This window comes from Pelodiscus sinensis, chromosome 7, assembly GCF_049634645.1.
Source record: "Pelodiscus sinensis isolate JC-2024 chromosome 7, ASM4963464v1, whole genome shotgun sequence".
Taxonomy (NCBI): domain Eukaryota; kingdom Metazoa; phylum Chordata; order Testudines; family Trionychidae; genus Pelodiscus; species Pelodiscus sinensis.
The window spans coordinates 633,883-650,427 of record NC_134717.1 but is presented as its reverse complement, the minus strand read 5'-3'; the positions used below and the strand labels follow the sequence as shown (position 1 = coordinate 650,427).

Here is a 16,545-nt window from a genome sequence, read left to right as displayed (position 1 = left end):
CTCAGCCCTGGTTTCCTCGCCACCACCCCCCCCCCCCGGCCCTGCACAGAGCCGCCGGGCTCCACCCCACGCCTGGCTGCTCCCTCCCGGTGGGGGCTGTCTCCCTGCGGCCCCCCCAGCCGATCCCTGGTGCCCTGCCGGGGGGGGGGGTACAGGGCGCTGAGCCTGGCTCTCTCTGGCCCCCGCAGCTCCTGCTCCAACGACATCCTGGGCCTGCGGCTGCCGGCGGAGCCGGTGCTGAACGCCAACACCGTGTGCCTGACGCTGCCCGGGCTGACGCGGCGCCAGCTGGCCGTGTGCGTGCGCAGCCCCGACGTGACGGCCTCGGCCATCCAGGGCCTGCAGATCGCCACCCACGAGTGCCAGCACCAGTTCCGCAAGCAGCGCTGGAACTGCTCCAGCCTGGAGACCAGGAACAAGATCCCCTACGAGAGCGTCATCTTCAGCCGAGGTAGGGCCGCCGCGCCGGGCCCTGGGGCCGGAGAGCTGCCCGGCCCGGCCAGCCTGGAGAGCCAGCGGGGCCGCGACGTGTGGCCAGCCCCAGCCCCGTTTCTGCCTCCCTCGCTCCCCCCAGCAACGTCCTCACGGACCGCATGCGCAGGGGCTGCTTCTCCCGCCCGGGGGCAGGGGGAGGAGAGCGCGTGTTCTCCTCGGAAATGCAGCCAGCTCTGGGGTGGGACGTGGCCAGGGGCAGCAGCGCCGCAGACGAGTGTAGGGCAGGAGGTGAATGGGAATCGCGTTATCCACTAGGAACGGCAGGGGCGGGAGGGAGAGTCTGGGGGACCAAATGTAACCCTCGCGGGGGGGTCTGGCCCGGGGAGTGGGGTCACCACCATTCCCACCTGTCACCCCCCCCCCCGGTTCCTGCGAGTCTGTGTCTAGGGACGGAGCCGGCTGCCCGGAGAAAGCTCCAGCATATCTCGCAGCCTCCCCCCCCATCCGACTTTCTGCTCTGCCCCCCATCGCGCCCCATGGATTGCTCCCGGAGCCAGGAGAGGCACTTTCCTCTGCGACCCCCTCCCCCCAGCCAGCCCTCCCGCTGGCTCAGTGCCACGTGTCTGGCGGGCGGGGGGGGGGGGGGACACAGGGCCCAGCCGGGTAGCCGCGTTCCCTGGCCCCCCAAGCCCATGCAGCGCTCGGCCCCCTCCGCTGCTTCCAGACAGCTCCAGCCGCGGCCTGGGCTCGGAGCTCCCTGCACGTCCCGAGCCGGCGCGGGTTGCCCCTCTGAGCGCAGCCCGGGCCGCCTGCAGCCAGCAGCCTAGGGGCCCGGCGGAGGAAACGTCCCGGGAAGGCCCCGGCGGAGCTTCGAGCGGCGCTTCCCGCTGCCGCCCAGGGCTGCGCTCCCGCCGCTGGGAGACGCTCTGGTGGTCCGGGCGCGTGAGAGGCACCTGCCCACCCCCGCGCCCGGAGCTCCCGAGGCCGCCACTGACCCCTCGGGCCCGATCCCCGCCCGGCTCGGGCCGGCCGGCTGGACACGCGCTCCCCGGGGCGCAGCGGCGGCGCTTCCCGCTGCCCCCGGAGCAGTTCTGCGAGGGGGGGCTGCGGGGACCGAGGTGTTTCCAAGCCGCGTCTGCCTCGGGGCGGGCCCGAGCCTCCTCCGGCACCGGCAGCCGGCCCTGGCGGCGGATCTCCCCGCTTCTCCGCGTCTTCAGGCGGCGCAGAGCTGGGTGCGAGCGCCTCGTGGCAGCTGTTCCTAGGACGAACACACCGGCCGGGGGGGGGGGGGATCGTCTCTCCCCGCGCCCCCCGACGCTGCGCTGCAGGCGCTAATGCACGTGGCTCCCACGGGGCCGGTTTCCACCTCGTGCGCCGCCTCGCCCGCGGGAGCCCCGCTCGCCTGCAGGCCGCGTGTTCCTAACCCGAAGTGACGGCCCGTGAATGTTCCCTCCGCCCGCCCGCGGCTCCTGCCATCAGCGCCGTCTGCTCAATTATTGGTAGAGCCGGCGCTCCCCCCCCCCCCGCGTCCCTCGGCTCTGCCCCCCAGCTTTACCCTCCCCCCCGTCCCTCAGCTCTGCCCCCCAGCTTTACCCTCCCCCCCGTCCCTCAGCTCTGCCCCCCCAGCTTTACCCTCCCCCCCGTCCCTCGGCTCTGCCCCCCAGCTTTACCCCCCCCAGCTCTTGGCGCGCTGTCCCCAGCTCTGTCCCCCAGCTCTTGCGCTGCCCCCCCGGCTCCGTCCCTCAGCTCTCGCACTTTGTTCGCCAGCGCACGGGGCCGACGGGCCGGTGGGGGAGCCAGTGGGAGCGAGCAGGCAGCGGGGCTGTGACAAAGCTGTGATCTAATCCCCGGGCCCCCAGCCCCTTCCTCCCTCTGCTTAACAGCCCCAACTCCAGCTGCAGGACAAGGGGCTGGGGCTTAACATCAGGGCAGGCCAAACCCGAGCCAGGGTCTCCTGCTAGCAGCACCTGGGGCTGGGGCCCTTCGCACCCCTGGCGTGAAGGCTGCCTCCGCCATGGGGCTGGGGCTGGCCAGGCAGCACCACCCAGCAGTGTGGGACAGGGAGTGAAGAGCAGCGCCCTGCTCCGCAGGCAGCCTCGTGTGCACCTCGAGTCTTACCGCAGGTGTCCTGGGCTCTCCAGTGACCCCAAGTGGGCAGCCCCTGGCGTGGGACCTCTCCCCAGGGAGGTGGCCCCTCCACTGGCCTGGCCCTTAGCGCCCCGGGGCTGGGAGGAGCGCACCAGGCCTTTCCTGGGGAGGCCTCCCATCCCAGTGCCGCCCAGGCTGGGCTTCCAGCAGCATGAGATCACAGCACGAGGCCAACCAGCCGCCAGCAAAATGCTTCTCGGAAACTTTGGGGGGTTCCTGTCAGACTCCTCCTCCTCCGCAGCCCACCTCCCGGCTCCCTCTTTCTAGCCCTCAGCCAGCCCCTGGCACCAGCTCCTGTCCCAGTCTCTGCCCCTTGCTGATGCTCCTAGCTCTGTCCTCTGGGCCCTGGCCTGCAGTGTCCCTCAAGCCCCCTTTACTAGGGCTTTTCTGGCTTGGAGAGATGCCCTCTCTGAGGAGACAGAAGGTGGGATGAAGTGGGGATTGTATCCAGTCTGTTTCCTTTGTTCCATTGCATGTGATTTCCACTGTCCTGTAGTAACCCCGTGTGCCTCAGTTTCCCTAACACTATCTAGATGGGGCTGGGGCTTTCAGGTGTGACTCATGGAGGTATGATCAGCTCCTCATACAGACAGTGGCCAGGCTTCCTGTAACCTGAGCCTGCCAAGGGTGTGACCAGGTGACCCCTTTTGCCGGGGAAGCTGGACAAAAAGGGAGGTGGGGTGGAGACTGGGAGGCATGCTGCTGGATGTGGGGGTGTGACGTAGTGGGGGTACCTGGCTGGTTTCTATGCTGCTGGCTCTGGGGTAACCCCCACTGGCTGCCGTGGGGACCACGACCCAGCAAAACAGGATGAGTCACTATGCAAACCAGTGGCCAGACACCCCCCATGGAGAGGAACAAAGGAAGGTGGATGCTGCCCTGGCTGGGGGGCAGGGCTGGAAGAGAGTTAGTGAGTTCCTGTCTGGAAAGCAGGGGAGAAGGAGCTGGGGAGGGGGCTGGGACTCCCCTATCTCAAGGGGAGCACTGAGGCCTCTTAGCCCCAGTTCCTGTAACCAGATTACATCTGTGCTGCGCTGTATCCTGGAGGAGCAAATAAACCACCCTCAATTCCACTGGCTGGTACAGTCTGTTTGTGCCATTTCGGGGTGCAGGAGACGGGGGACCCCCAACGCGCCGTCACAGGGGGGGAGGCCAGTTGGCTTGGGGGGGCAGACCCTGGGCGCTGGGCTTCCCTCTCCCCAAGATGGATTGTACTGATGGCTCCTGGTCCCTGAGCTAACAAGTCTGTTCTGCGCTGTGTACCTGGGAACCAATAACCCTGCTGTTCTACCTGTCGGCTCAGAGTCACACCTGGGGGTGCAGGGCCTGGTGGCTCCCCACCCCTCAGTGGCAGAAGGCAGCTGGCCGGACCTGCTGAGGTGTGTGTAGTGGTGGTTTGGGGGGGACTGTCTGAGATGCAGGGTGAGACATTAGCAAGGCCTTTGTGGGCCAGGTTCCGCCGAGTCAGCCCTCTCCTCACCTCCATGCCTGCCAAACTGGTCCCTGCTGCTCCTATTCAGGCACCCAGGCTGGTGGCATGTCCAGGGTACCCGAGGCGACCTATCTCGGCCCCGCTGCCGGCCGGCCTGGGAGTGGTCTCCTCTGGCGGGGCAGGTTTCCTAGCGGAGGGGCCATGTCAGGGAAGGCGAGTCTCTTCAGCCCTGGTACAGGCTGGGGGAGACCCATGTTTCATGCTGTACGGAAGAAAGACAGGCCCGGGGGGGGGAGGAGGGGGTGCCTAAGCCAGGCAGGCAGCTTCTCCGCCGGCACACGGGGCTCTGCCTGCGGACTGGGACCCTGCTCTCGGCTTGCACAGGGCAGACCGGCTCTGTCAGCCTTGTGCCTGGTGGTGCTCACCCCGGCGGCAGGCGTGTCTCTGCTGTTTGTTACTTGTTAGAACATGAGAGCGGCCAGGCTGGGTCAGCCCCGAGGCCGACCCAGCCCAGGGTCCTGGCTGCCCACATGGCCAGTGCCAGGTGCCCCAGAGGGAGGGAACACAACAGGGAACCACCAGTCCTCCTGAGTCACATTTTGCTTGTGATGTGTGTTGAAATTCCTGTTGATGAAAAGCATTTGAATGAGGTTTTAAACTAGTCAAACGAACCTGCCTTGAACACGCGGATGCGTAAGGCCTGAGTTGCTCAGCACATCCTGCATTTAAGGACTGAGGGACCAGGGAAAGCAGGACCCAGCGTTAGGGAGATAAGGGTATGTCTACACTGCCACCCTAGTTCGAACTAGGGTGGTTAATGTAGGCAACCGGAGTTGCAAATGAAGCCCGGGATTTGAATTTCCCGGGCTTCATTTGCATCTCGCCGGGCGCCGCCATTTTAAAATATGAAACGAGGAGTAACGGTAATTCGGAATAGGAAGCCTAGTCCGAACTACCTAGCACGGAGTCCGCACTAGTGGACATTTAAAAATGGCGGCGCCCGGCGAGATGCAAATGAAACCCGGGAAATTCAAATCCCAGGCTTCATTTGCAACTCCGGTTGCCTACATTACCCTCCTAGTTTGAACTAGGGTGGTAGTGTAGACATACCCTGATGGATTGTGTTGGTGTGGCGGCGCGTTGGGGACCCCCCGATCCTGCACCCCGTCTCCAGCAAGATGAGACTCCGCCAGCCAGTAGAATAAGGAGGGTTTATTACTTCTCCAGGATACAGCCCAGCACAGACAGGATGTGGACATAAGGAGTCAGCGGCTGGTAGCTCTAGACCCCTTGGGGCAGGCGTGCACTGACCCCTCAACTCCCAGCACTCTGCTTAGTCTGTTCTCTTCATGGTTTCCCAGTCAAAAACCTGCCCAGCTCCCAGACCCTGCCCCCAAACCAGGTGTTCATCTCCGCCTCCTTCCCTTTGTCTCTCCCCCTGGGAAGAGCCTTGTTATCTGCTCAGGATGAGACTAGGTGTCTGGGCCAATCCACATGTGGGTGAGTCAGTAGGAATCTCACATCACAGTGTAGGGGAACCCCGGGATACAGAGCAGACAGCCCCCCCCCCCACTACGTCACAGTTGGGTGCCCATCTCCTGGCAGAGTTTAGAGCTAGTAGATCTCGGCCTGGGTTTTATGTGTCTCTGGGAAGGGGAAAGCAAAACTCCCAGCTTTATCACATCCTGGGTGCTTCCATTGTAGATTGCTGGACTGAGCTAGTGCACTGGATAGGACTAGGGGCAACCAGCCCCACACACCTATGCAAGGCTGCCAAAGGTGGGGTTTCCCCTGAGCCCACAGCTCCTGTCCGCTTGGCGTACTGGGGCCCGTTCACATAGCAAGCGACTGGCTAGGAAGGAGCCCTGCACAAAGGGATCTAGGGGTCAGCGTGAGCCACGAGCTAAATGAGGCAACAGTGTGACCCTGTTGTGAAAAAAGCCAACACAACTCTGGGCTGCAGGAACAGGAGTGTTGTGAGCAAGACACAGAGTCGTTCTTCCGCTCTGCTCTCAGCTGAGCAGGCCTCAGTTGGAGTCTTGTGTCCAGTTCTGGGCACCGCGTCTCAAGAAAGAGGTGGAGAAATTGGTCCAGAGAAGAGCAACCAAACGGATGAAAGGTCTGGAGAACATGGGCTAGGAGGGAGGCTGAAGGAATTGGGCCTGTTTAATTTAGAAAAGAGGAGACTGAGGGGGACATGAGAGCCGTTTTCAAGTATCTAAAAGGGTGTCACAAGGAGGAGGGAGAAAACTTGTTCCCCTTGGCCTCTGAGGACAGGACAAGCAGCAATGGGCTGAAACTGCAGGAAGGGCTGTTTAGGTTGGACATGAGGGCTGTGTCTAGACTACACCTTTCTGTCGACAGAGAGATGTAGATTAGGCACGTCAAAATTGCTAATGAGGCAGGGATTTAAATACCCCGCGCTTCATTAGCATAAACATGTCCACCGCTTTTTTTCAAAACGGAGCTTTTTGGAAAAAACCCGGCAGTCTAGACGCGGATCTTTTGAAAAATAAAGGCTTTCTCGAAAGACCCTGGAAACAGAGAGGTGTCGTCTTGACGTACCCTAGGAAAAACTTCCTGCCTGTCAGGGTGGTGAAACCCTGGAATTAATTGCCTGGGGGGCTGTGGAATCTCCATCCCTGGAGAGATTGAAGAGCAGCTTGGACAGATGCCTGTCAGGGATGGTCTAGACCAGGGTTCCCCAACCTATGGGTCTGGACCCAAATATGGGTCACCATTACATTTCCAAAGGGTCCCCAGGTGTCTCCCCAGGTAGCTCTTAAGGAGCCATTCACAAATTTTTTGAATTGCCCTGGGTCACCAAGTCTTCCTGAATTGTCAGAATGGGTCCCCATCTGGAAAAGGCTGGGAACCGCTGGTCTAGACAGTGCTGTGTCCTGCCGTGAGGGCAGGGGACTGGACTTGGTGACCTCATGAGGTCCCTTCCAGTCCTAGTATTTTATGATTCCAAGAGATCCCAACTTATTTCCCATTCCCAGCCCCTGACAAACTGTGGCTAGGCACTCCATCCTGGCTAATAGCCACTGATGGACCTAGGCTCCATGGGTTTATCTACTGCTTTTTTGAACCCTGTTAAAGTCCAGGCCTTCTCCACATCCTCTGGCAAGGAGTTCCACAGGTAGACGGTGCACTGCTTGAAGAAAAACGTCCCTTTGTTTGTTTTAAACCTGCTCCCTATTCATTTCAGTTGGTGACCCCTATGCTATGGGAACAAGGAAATAACTTTTCCTTATTCGCTTTCTCCGCACCAGTGATGATTTTATAGGCTGATCATATCCTCCCTTAGTCTCCTCTTTTCCAAGCTGAAACGTCCCAGTTTCATTAATCTCTCCTCCCACGACAGCCGTTCCAACCCCCTCATCGTTTCGTTTCCCTTTTCTTGCTGGTGTCCAAGCAGGGGCGGGGATATAGCATCCACCCTCCATTTCTTTCCAGCCAGCTGGCTTGGGAGAGGAGGAGGCGGGTCCCAGAGTGAGTCTCTTGTAGCACGGAGCCAGGGCGGGTGTCGGGTGCAGGCGGCTGCGCTCGGGCATGCCCGGCCAGTGCTGGAGACAGCGTGGGCAAACCTGGCACTGCGCTGGCACGTGAGGCCCCCACTGGGATCGGGGCCCGGGGTGCTGGTGCTGCACAAGCCCACGACACCAGGTTCCAGAGCAAAATCCAAATAGGGCAGACAGAGGGGAGAAGTGGTGGTTGGGCGTCTCTGGAGCCCCACTGCAGCGCCCTGGCCACTAGGGCCTGGCTCCACAAAGGTATTTAGGCTCCTCCTAGGACTGAAGCCCATGGGAGTTAGGAGCCTACGTGTGCTTGTGGAGCTGGGCATGGACCACACTGAGAAGCAGCAAGCAGCCCTGGGCGGTCGCTCCAGTCCCAGGCCGGCACAGAGCACCTGCGTTCCCCGAGCAGCGTGTTCGGAAGGTGCGAGGAGGCAAGTTCCGATCTGCACGGAGGAATTTCGGGTCTGGCACCTTGCCACGGCCTGGTCGGTTCACCCGCAGTTTAATTAGGAAAAGGGGGAGGGGGAGGGAGGAGGAGAGAGAACAGGAAACATGTTGCAACTGGCTGTCTCCCCAGTCCTCGGAGGCCCTGGGCACCCGCTCGGCCTCTCTGGGCAGAACTCCCGAAGCAGGGCAGCTCCTGGAGAACCATCGGCCGGGCAGGGTCTGGAGCTTAGTTGAGCACCTCAACTCCTGGGAACTTCCCATGTGCCTCCTGACCAGCCCAGAAATCCTGGGGAGGGAGGTGGGAATCCATTGACCAGCCGTTCCCAGCCTGGTCCCAAAGCGCAGAGACCTGGTCGCAGGAAAGGTGATGGGAAACCACCGAGAAAATATCGCCAGCCTCAGAGGACTGGCTGGGTCGGCCGCAGGTTCTGGCTGGTTCTGATCTGGGCCCAGAAAGCCCCACAGCCCTTTCCAAGGGAGAGGTGACTGCAACTCCACTTGGCCTGCACCACCAGGGTGTCCAGACACCAGCTGGGTGTCTAGGCTCCATCATGCAACACCCTCGAAACAGGCCACATTGCATCCTGGGAGTTGTAGTCTCTCCAGACTGCTTCCACATTCAAGGGGAAGGCAACTATAATTGGCTCCGTTTAATGCAAACGAGCGAGGGGAGGGATCTTTTTCAGACGTTCAGCAGAAGCAGGATTCTGGCCGAACAGTGAGCCAGGCCGCTGGAGGATGGAGGCGCTAACGGATGCTCAGGAAAGAGCAGGCTGTTGTGGAGAAGCTAAAGGAATTCTTTGCATTGCTCTTCCCTGCAGAGCACAGGAGAGAGAGTTTCTGGTTGGGGGCAGATCTGAGGAGCTGTCCGGACGGAGGGGTCTTGGAGAAAAGCTGATACGCTAAACAGGAACTCAGATCTGAACGAGCAGAGCCACTCACCGGGGTGTGCAGCCTGTGGCTGAAACCTGCCTCTGCCAGAGGTCAGCAGGGTAGCTAACGGGGTGCAGAGTTTTTAAGAAGGCTCCCACGGTGATCTCGGCAGTTACAGGCCAGGGGCCCTAACGTCAGTACCAGGCAAATGGGCTGAAGCAATAGGAATGAACAGAACTGCCGATGAACACCACACACTGGGGAAGACCCAATACAGCTTTTGCCAAAAGAATCAGGCCTCGCCAATCTGCTGGAATTCTTTGACGGTGTCAAGAAGCATGTGGCCCAGGGGGATCCAGTGGGTACAATGTGCTTGGATGCTCAGAAAGGCTTTGACCACGTCCCTCACCTCCGGCCGGGGAGCAAAGGAAGCTGCCCTGGGACGAGAGGGAAGGCCCTCTTGTGCCTGGGTAACTGGTTAGAAGACAGGCGGCAAAGGTAGGCGTAACCGGCCAGCTTTCCCATGGGAGGTGGTACCAGTGAGACTTCTCAGGGATCTGTACGGGGGCTGCTGCTATTCAACCACTTCGTAAGTGATCTGGTAGAGGGGGCAAACAGGGAGGGGGCAGTTTGCAGGGGACACAGGAGCACAGGGGATAGTTAAGTCCAAACCTGAGTGCCAAGGGTTCCCCAAGGATCTCAAACCACTGGGCGACTGAGCACCAACACGGCAAGTGGAATTCAGTGTTGATCAGTGTCACGGGGCATGGGGAGGTCCCCGGGCCCTGCACGCCCATCCAGGGGCTCTGAGCCGGCAGGTAGAGCGGAAGGGACACAGCGTAGTTCAGACGTCTTGTGACAGGAACCAGAAGCCATCAGCGTGGCCCATCTTGGCGAAAGGGGGGCCCAGAGCCTGAGCTCTAGCTCCCCTGCCAGCCCCCCAAGCTAGCAAGGCTCCTTTCTCCCTCCAGCCAGCAGAAAAACTAACTCCTGCTCCCAGCCCCCCATCAGTCCTGCCTCCTGCTTTGTCCTGCTTCCAGGCCCAAGGTGTTACTTGCTGTCACCTGGGCCTCAGGAAGTGAGAGACTTCCCCAGTGAGTCATGCCCGGCCTCCCCCTCTTTGTGCAGATAGTGCTGCAGTGCCCAGGGAAACTGAGGCACACACACACATGCACAGAGGCACTGCAGAGCAGCGCAGGCCAGTAGGAGTCACACACAGCACAGCAAAGCAACCCGTGAATACCACAACAGTGTGAACACAGGACAGCAAGAGTGGACAACCCCCCCCCCCCCGACGTCACAATCAGGTTCAAGTCATGCCCCTTGCAAACCATCATCTCAGCTCTCCGTGCACGGTGGCAGGGTCCAGTTAGCTGGGAGCCCTCCAGACAGAGATGGGAGCCAGCGCAAACATCCACGCCCTGCGCCGTGGCAAAGAGAACGCCGGGAACCCTGTGGGAAGAGCCGGGGGGGAGGACAGAAATCCCATAAAGCCTCCATGGAAATTCAGGGCCCAGCCGGACTGGTTGCCTCGTGTAACAAAGATCCCGGACTTGGAAGAGACACAGAGGGGCAGCGGGGACGAGCAGGGGCGTGGCACCTCTTCCATAGGAGGAGAGGTTGGAAAGACTGGGGCTGTTCAGCCTAGGAAAGAGGTAACTACGGGTTTCAAGACAGAAGCAGACTGTGAGGGACTCCAAGAAGATCTCACCAAACTGAGTGACTGGGCAACGAAATGGCAAATGAAATTTAATGTGGATAAGTGTAAAGTAGTGCACATCGGGAAAAATAACCCCAACTATACGGACAGTATGATGGGGGCTAATTTGGCTACGACAAATCAGGAAAGATCTTGGAGTTATCGTGGACAGTTCTCTGAAAACTTCCACACAGTGTGCAGCGGCGGTCAAAAAGGCAAATAGGATGCTAGGAATTATTAAGAAAGGGATAGAAAATAAGACCCAGAATATCTTACTGCCCCTGGATAAAACTATGGTACACCCACATCTTGAATACTGTGTACAGATGTGGTCTCCTCACCTCAAAAAAGATATTTTGGCCTTGGAAAGGGTTCAGAAAAGGGCAACTAAAATGATTAGGGGTTTGGAACGGGTCCCGTATGAGGAGAGGTTAAAGCGACTGGGGCTTTTCAGTTTGGAAAAGAGGAGACTGAGGGGAGATATGATAGAGGTCTATGAAATCATGAGTGGTGTGGAGAGGGCTGATAAAGAAAAGTTATTTATTAGTTCCCATAATAGAAGAACTAGAGGACACCAAATGAAATTAATGGGTAGCAGGTTTAAAACTAATAAAAGAAAGTTCTTCTTCACACAGCGTGTTGTCAACCTGTGGAACTCCTTGCCAGAGGAGGCTGTGAAGGGTAGGACTATAATAGAGTTTAAAGAGAAGCTGGAAAAATCCATGGAGGTTAGGTCCATAAAAGGCTATTAGCCAGGGGATAAAATGGTGTCCTTGGCCTCTGTTTGTCAGAGGCTGGAGCGGGATGGCAGGAGACAAATCGCTTGATCATTGTCTTCGGTCCACCCTTTCTGGGGCACCTGGTGCTGGCCACTGTCGGCAGACAGGATACTGGGCTAGATGGACCTTTGGTCTGACCCAGTACGGCCGTTCTTATGTTATGTTCTTATGTTCACAGGTGTGTAAAATCACGACCAGCGTGGAGAGAGTGAACCAGGTGTAATTTACCTCTTCACGTAACACAAGAACCGGGGGTGCAACCCATACTCTGGGCACCCCTAACTGTCAGTCGCTAGGTGTGTAGGTGGATCGCTCTATGGGTGCCCGGTTCTGTTCTTTCCCTCCCAAGCACCCAGCACCAGCCACTGCCGGAAGTCAGGCTACAGGGCTGGGGGACCCACTGGAGAAGGCAGCTTTCCCGTGGCCTTTCCACTAGTGTCTGCACAGGCTTCTGCTGTAACGGCCGTGTCATCCCAGGAGGGCTCTGGTGACCCGATGCGGGGCCTCCTGCGGTGTAACCCCAACCCTTCCCTAAACACGCCGCAGTGTGTCAGGCTCTTGTGCGCCACCAGGAAGAAGGTTTTGTGGCCGTGGCCTGCAGCCGTGCTGCTCCCGGCCTCTGACCCCCGGGGCTGTGGTGGAACGTGGCACGGCCAACCGTGCTTCCCACGGATCCGTGGTCTCAGCACAACAGCAGGGCTTAGCGACCCGCTGGCCTGACTTGCCCAGGAGTTCCCATTCTGTGCTCAGAACTTTCCAAACTTTCTCCTTTGAGCCACGGCTGTTCGGCTTTGTGCCTCGTCCATGCGAGACTCTTCCTGGAGAGTTTGAGCAAAACTGGGCCCCCTGTTTGTGCGAACGGGGGGGAGGGAGAGACACCGGACCTCATCCCCAGTGACAAACTCCACCGGGACCCCTCCTCTGAAGCCGGGGGGTTAGAAGAGGAGGGTTTGGCGGAAAAGTAGGCTTTGGGGCTAAGAAGTACGTGAGCGCTGGGGAAAGTGTCCTCGATTGGCCTGGATTATCAGGGGTAGAAGGAAGCTTGGATGCACTAGAGTTAGTTTTCCAGTACGGATGACGGCGCTTTGTCCAGCATCCTCGGCCAAGGGTTAGTCTAGAGCTGGGAAGGAGGGAGGGGAGGGGACGAGTCCTGATTGCTTTCACGCAGCATCTCGTTAATGTGACACCAGTGCCTTTTAAAAATGAATGCACGAGCCGGCCGCGCGGCGTTCGTGGTGCATCTCCTTCCCCCGCTAATAAGATCACAGCTGCTTGCTCGGCAGAGGGCAATGAATCATTGAAGCGACCTGAGGCTTTGGGAAGCTGGCTAAGTGCACCATAAATGCACCGGGGGACATTTCACGCTTGCGCCCGCAATCTAAGCGGGGTGGGGGAGGCAGAGACGTTTCACCTGCAGCCACACGGCCAGGGCTGGAAATCAGGCGGGCTGCATTGCGGCTTCTCCGGTCTGCGCCCCACAAGGGACTCTCTGCCCCAGTGCCTCTGCGGAGCGGGCTGGGCCCACGACGCTATTTGTGGTTTTGTTAGTCAGGACGGCTCCCCGGTTTTACAGTTCCAGGCTCACACGGCTCCCCCTCGGACAGGCCTGCCGTGTGCGCAGCCAGAGAGCCAGGCTCCTGCAGGTGGAAACACGCTCGCTCCCCCGGTCCCAGACCCACACCGGAGCTGCTCCAATGGTTTCCAGTGAAAAACATGTTTTGACCCCCCCCCCCGATATTTGACACTGTGACGGTGCGTCGGGTCCCCCCCGACCCTGCACCCCATCTGCAGCAAGATGAGACTCTGCCAGCCAGTAGAACAGGGGGTTATTGCGTCTCCGGGATACAGCCCAGCATAGATGGGATGTGGATACAGGAGTCAGGGCCAGGGTGCCTCAGACCCCTTGGGGTAGGGGGTCCACTGGCCCCTCAACCCCCAGCACTCTGCTTAGTCTGTTCCCTTCATGTTTCCCAGCCGAGACTGCCCCTTCCCCAAGCCACCCCCTCCCTTTGTTCAGACCCTTTCCCTGCTCAGGTGAGAACTGGCTGGGCCATGGTCTACCTGACATGAGGGGCTTCAGGGCGACCCCCCGGGCCGTGCTTACAGCTGCAGGCCAGTAGGGGTCACCCACAGACCAAGCATAGCGACCAGTGGGTGCCCAGCCAGAGTGTATAGCACCCCCCTCCCCCCCCGCTACATCACAGGCACCTCCCCCCCAAGAACATAAGAACATAAGAACGGCCGTACTGGGTCAGACCAAAGGTCCATCTAGCCCAGTATCCTGTCTGCCAACAGTGGCCAGCACCAGATGCCCCAGAGAGGGTGGACCGAAGACAATGATCAAGCGATTTGTCTCCTGCCATCCCTCTCCAGCCTCTGACACACAGAGGCCAAGGACACCATTTTATCCCCTGGCTAATAGCCTTTTATGGACCTAACCTCCATGAAATTATCTAGCTTCTCTTTAAACTCTATTATAGTCCTAGCCTTCACAGCCTCCTCTGGCAAGGAGTTCCACAGGTTGACTACGCGCTGTGTGAAGAACTTTCTTTTATTAGTTTTAAACCTGCTCCCCATTAATTTCATTTGGTGTCCTCTAGTTCTTCTATTATGGGAACTAATAAATAACTTTTCTTTACTGGCCCTCTCCACACCACTCATGATTTTATAGACCTCTATCATATCCCCCCTCAGTCCCAGTCGTTTTAACCTCTCCTCATATGGGACCCGTTCCAAACCCCTAATCATTTTAGTTGCCCTTTTCTGAACCCTTTCCAAGGCCAAAATATCTTTTTTGAGGTGAGGAGACCACATCTGTACACAGTATTCAAGATGTGGGCGAACCATAGTTTTATCCAGGGGCAGTAAGATATTCTGGGTCTTATTTTCTATCCCTTTCTTAATAATTCCTAGCATCCTATTTGCCTTTTTGACCGCCGCTGCGCTCTGTGTGGAAGTTTTCAGAGAACTGTCCACGATAACTCCAAGATCTTTCCTGATTTGTCGTAGCCAAATTAGCCCCCTGTGACGTAGTGGGGGTACCTGGCTGGTTTCTATGCTGCTGGCTCTGGGGGATCCCCCACTGGCTGCTGTGGGTACCACGACCCAGCAAAACAGGATGAGTCACTATGCAAACCAGTGGCCAGACACCCCCCATGGAGAGGAACAAAGGAAGGTGGAATGCTGCCTTGGCTGGGGGGCAGGGCTGGAAGTGAGGGAGTTGGTTGCGGGCTGTCGGAGGGCATGGAGGAGAGCCTAGGAGAAGGGGCTGGAGTTTAGGGGCCCAGTCTCCCCCATCTCAAGGGGGCCTGAGGCATCCTAGCCCAGTTCCTGTGACCAGATTCCATCTGTGCTGCGCTGTGCTGGAGGAGCAATAAACCACCCTCAATTCCACTGGCTGGTGCAGTCTGTTTGTGCCATTTCGGGGTGCAGGAGACGGGGAACCCCCAACACGCCGTCACACCCCCATCATACTGTCCGTATAGTTGGGGTTATTTTTCCCGATGTGCATTACTTTACACTTATCCACATTAAATTCCAAGCCTTCCATTCTGATCAATACTGCTCGGCGGATGCGGTGAAAAACCCAAGGCCTGAAAAGCCGTGAGAAGGAAAAGCGTCAGGCTTTTCAGCAGGGATGCGAAATACGGCAGCCACGCGGGGAAAGGCCCGGCTGGGGCACCACACACGGATGGGAAAATGCAGCTTCCCGGCCGCTTGGCTCAGACTCTCCAATGGAGGAGCCTCCAGGAGGAAAACTCCTGCCCCCGCTCCCAGGCAGAGCAGGGGGCTGTGGTGGGTGGGGCTCTGGGGCAGTTCTGGGCAGGTGCCCCTCCCTCAGCTTTCAGCCTTGTGGGGGCGCGGAGCTGGCGAAGGCCAGGCCTTGGATGTCCTCTAGGGCGAGCTTTTTGACCCCCTTTGCTCCCATCTCTCGCCTCCCTTCGGGGAATCCTTGGGGAAGGCACCTCCCTGCTCCAGGCTCCAGTTTTCCAGACCCACCCTTTGCTGGGGCCCGGCTGGTTCTTAGCACCCGTGCAGCGCAGCGCAGACATGGGGGTGGGCATCATGGGCCAGGGGAGCCGAGGAGCAGCCTCCCCAGGCCCACGCTCCGCCCGAGGCTCCGTCCTCGCTCCCGCTCTCCCCTGCAGCCTGAGCCTGGAGCTGGGGTGGGGGGCTGGTCCAGGCTGGTGGACAGCTTGGTGCAGCTTGGGCTGACTGGCAGCCCTGGGTGGTTCAGCAAGGGCTCCTCCAGCTAGGGAGGGGCCCTCTGGGCTCTGGCGAGTGGAGGGGCGGCAGAAGGAGTGAGACTGGGACACTAACCTCCCCAAAGGGGGATTCACACCAGTGTTGCCGCTAATTATTTTTCCATCTGTGTGTGGTATAAATTTTGTTCTGTGCACCAAGGCTTGTGCAGATGTGCACCACCAGTAGAAGCACATGCTGCCAGCTGAGAGTGGCTGTGGGTGCTCTGGGCAGCATCTGACTCTCTCCAGGGTGGCTGCCCAAGCGCCCAGCTTGCAGGGAGCCCTGGATCACATGCTGCCCATCCCCAGGTGTGGGGTGCAGGTCGGAGCGATAACCCAGTTCGGGCCGCGGAGTGGAGGCAAACTCTGATCCCTGCCCCAAGAAACTGCCTTCGAAAGGATGGAGCAGAGCGCCCGCCCCAGAGAGATGCCCCAGTGGGAAAGCCGCATTCTTCACCCCACCTGCTTGGGTGGGGGGGAGCTGCAGCTCCGGGAGCCAGGACCTGAGGGGTGTGCCTGAACCAGGAGGGAGCCCCTCCCCCTCCGGAATGAAACACGTTAATTAGGTTAGTCGGAATGAATCATTGAACAATGTCAACAGTTCCCTGCTGCCACGGGCCTTCCAGCCTGGTAATCTTCCGCGCTCTGACGCCGGCAGCTTTTCATCAGAAATAACCCAACACGGTGAGCGGGAAATTTGGAAGAAAAAAAAAAAGATTCACCCACCCAAGGCAGAACGATGCTTCCAGGCCGAATGCTTTCCAAAGCAGGCAGAGGGAGGGGAAAGGAAGCCCAGTGGTTAGAGCAGCAGCCGGGGATTTGGGAAACCCTGGCTTAGGTCCCCGTTCTGCCACAGATTTCTTGGGCAAGTCACTTGATCCGGCCTGGGTGCCTCAGTTTCCCCTCTGTGCCATGGGCAGTGGTGATGCAGAAAGCAAACATCTGCAAAGCAAGCCGCATCCTGCAG

The 16,545-nt window shown here is 59.1% G+C and overlaps 1 protein-coding gene across 1 annotated transcript in view; it reads left to right on the top strand.

Annotated features, from left to right (window-relative positions):
- WNT10A (Wnt family member 10A) overlaps window positions 1-16,545 on the top strand; it is a 39,405-nt gene that overhangs the window by 10,781 nt on the left and 12,079 nt on the right. The window contains exon 2 of the mRNA XM_075932945.1: window positions 189-451. Coding sequence (XP_075789060.1) covers window positions 189-451 — 263 coding nt within the window. The remainder of the gene's footprint in view (window positions 1-188; window positions 452-16,545) is intronic.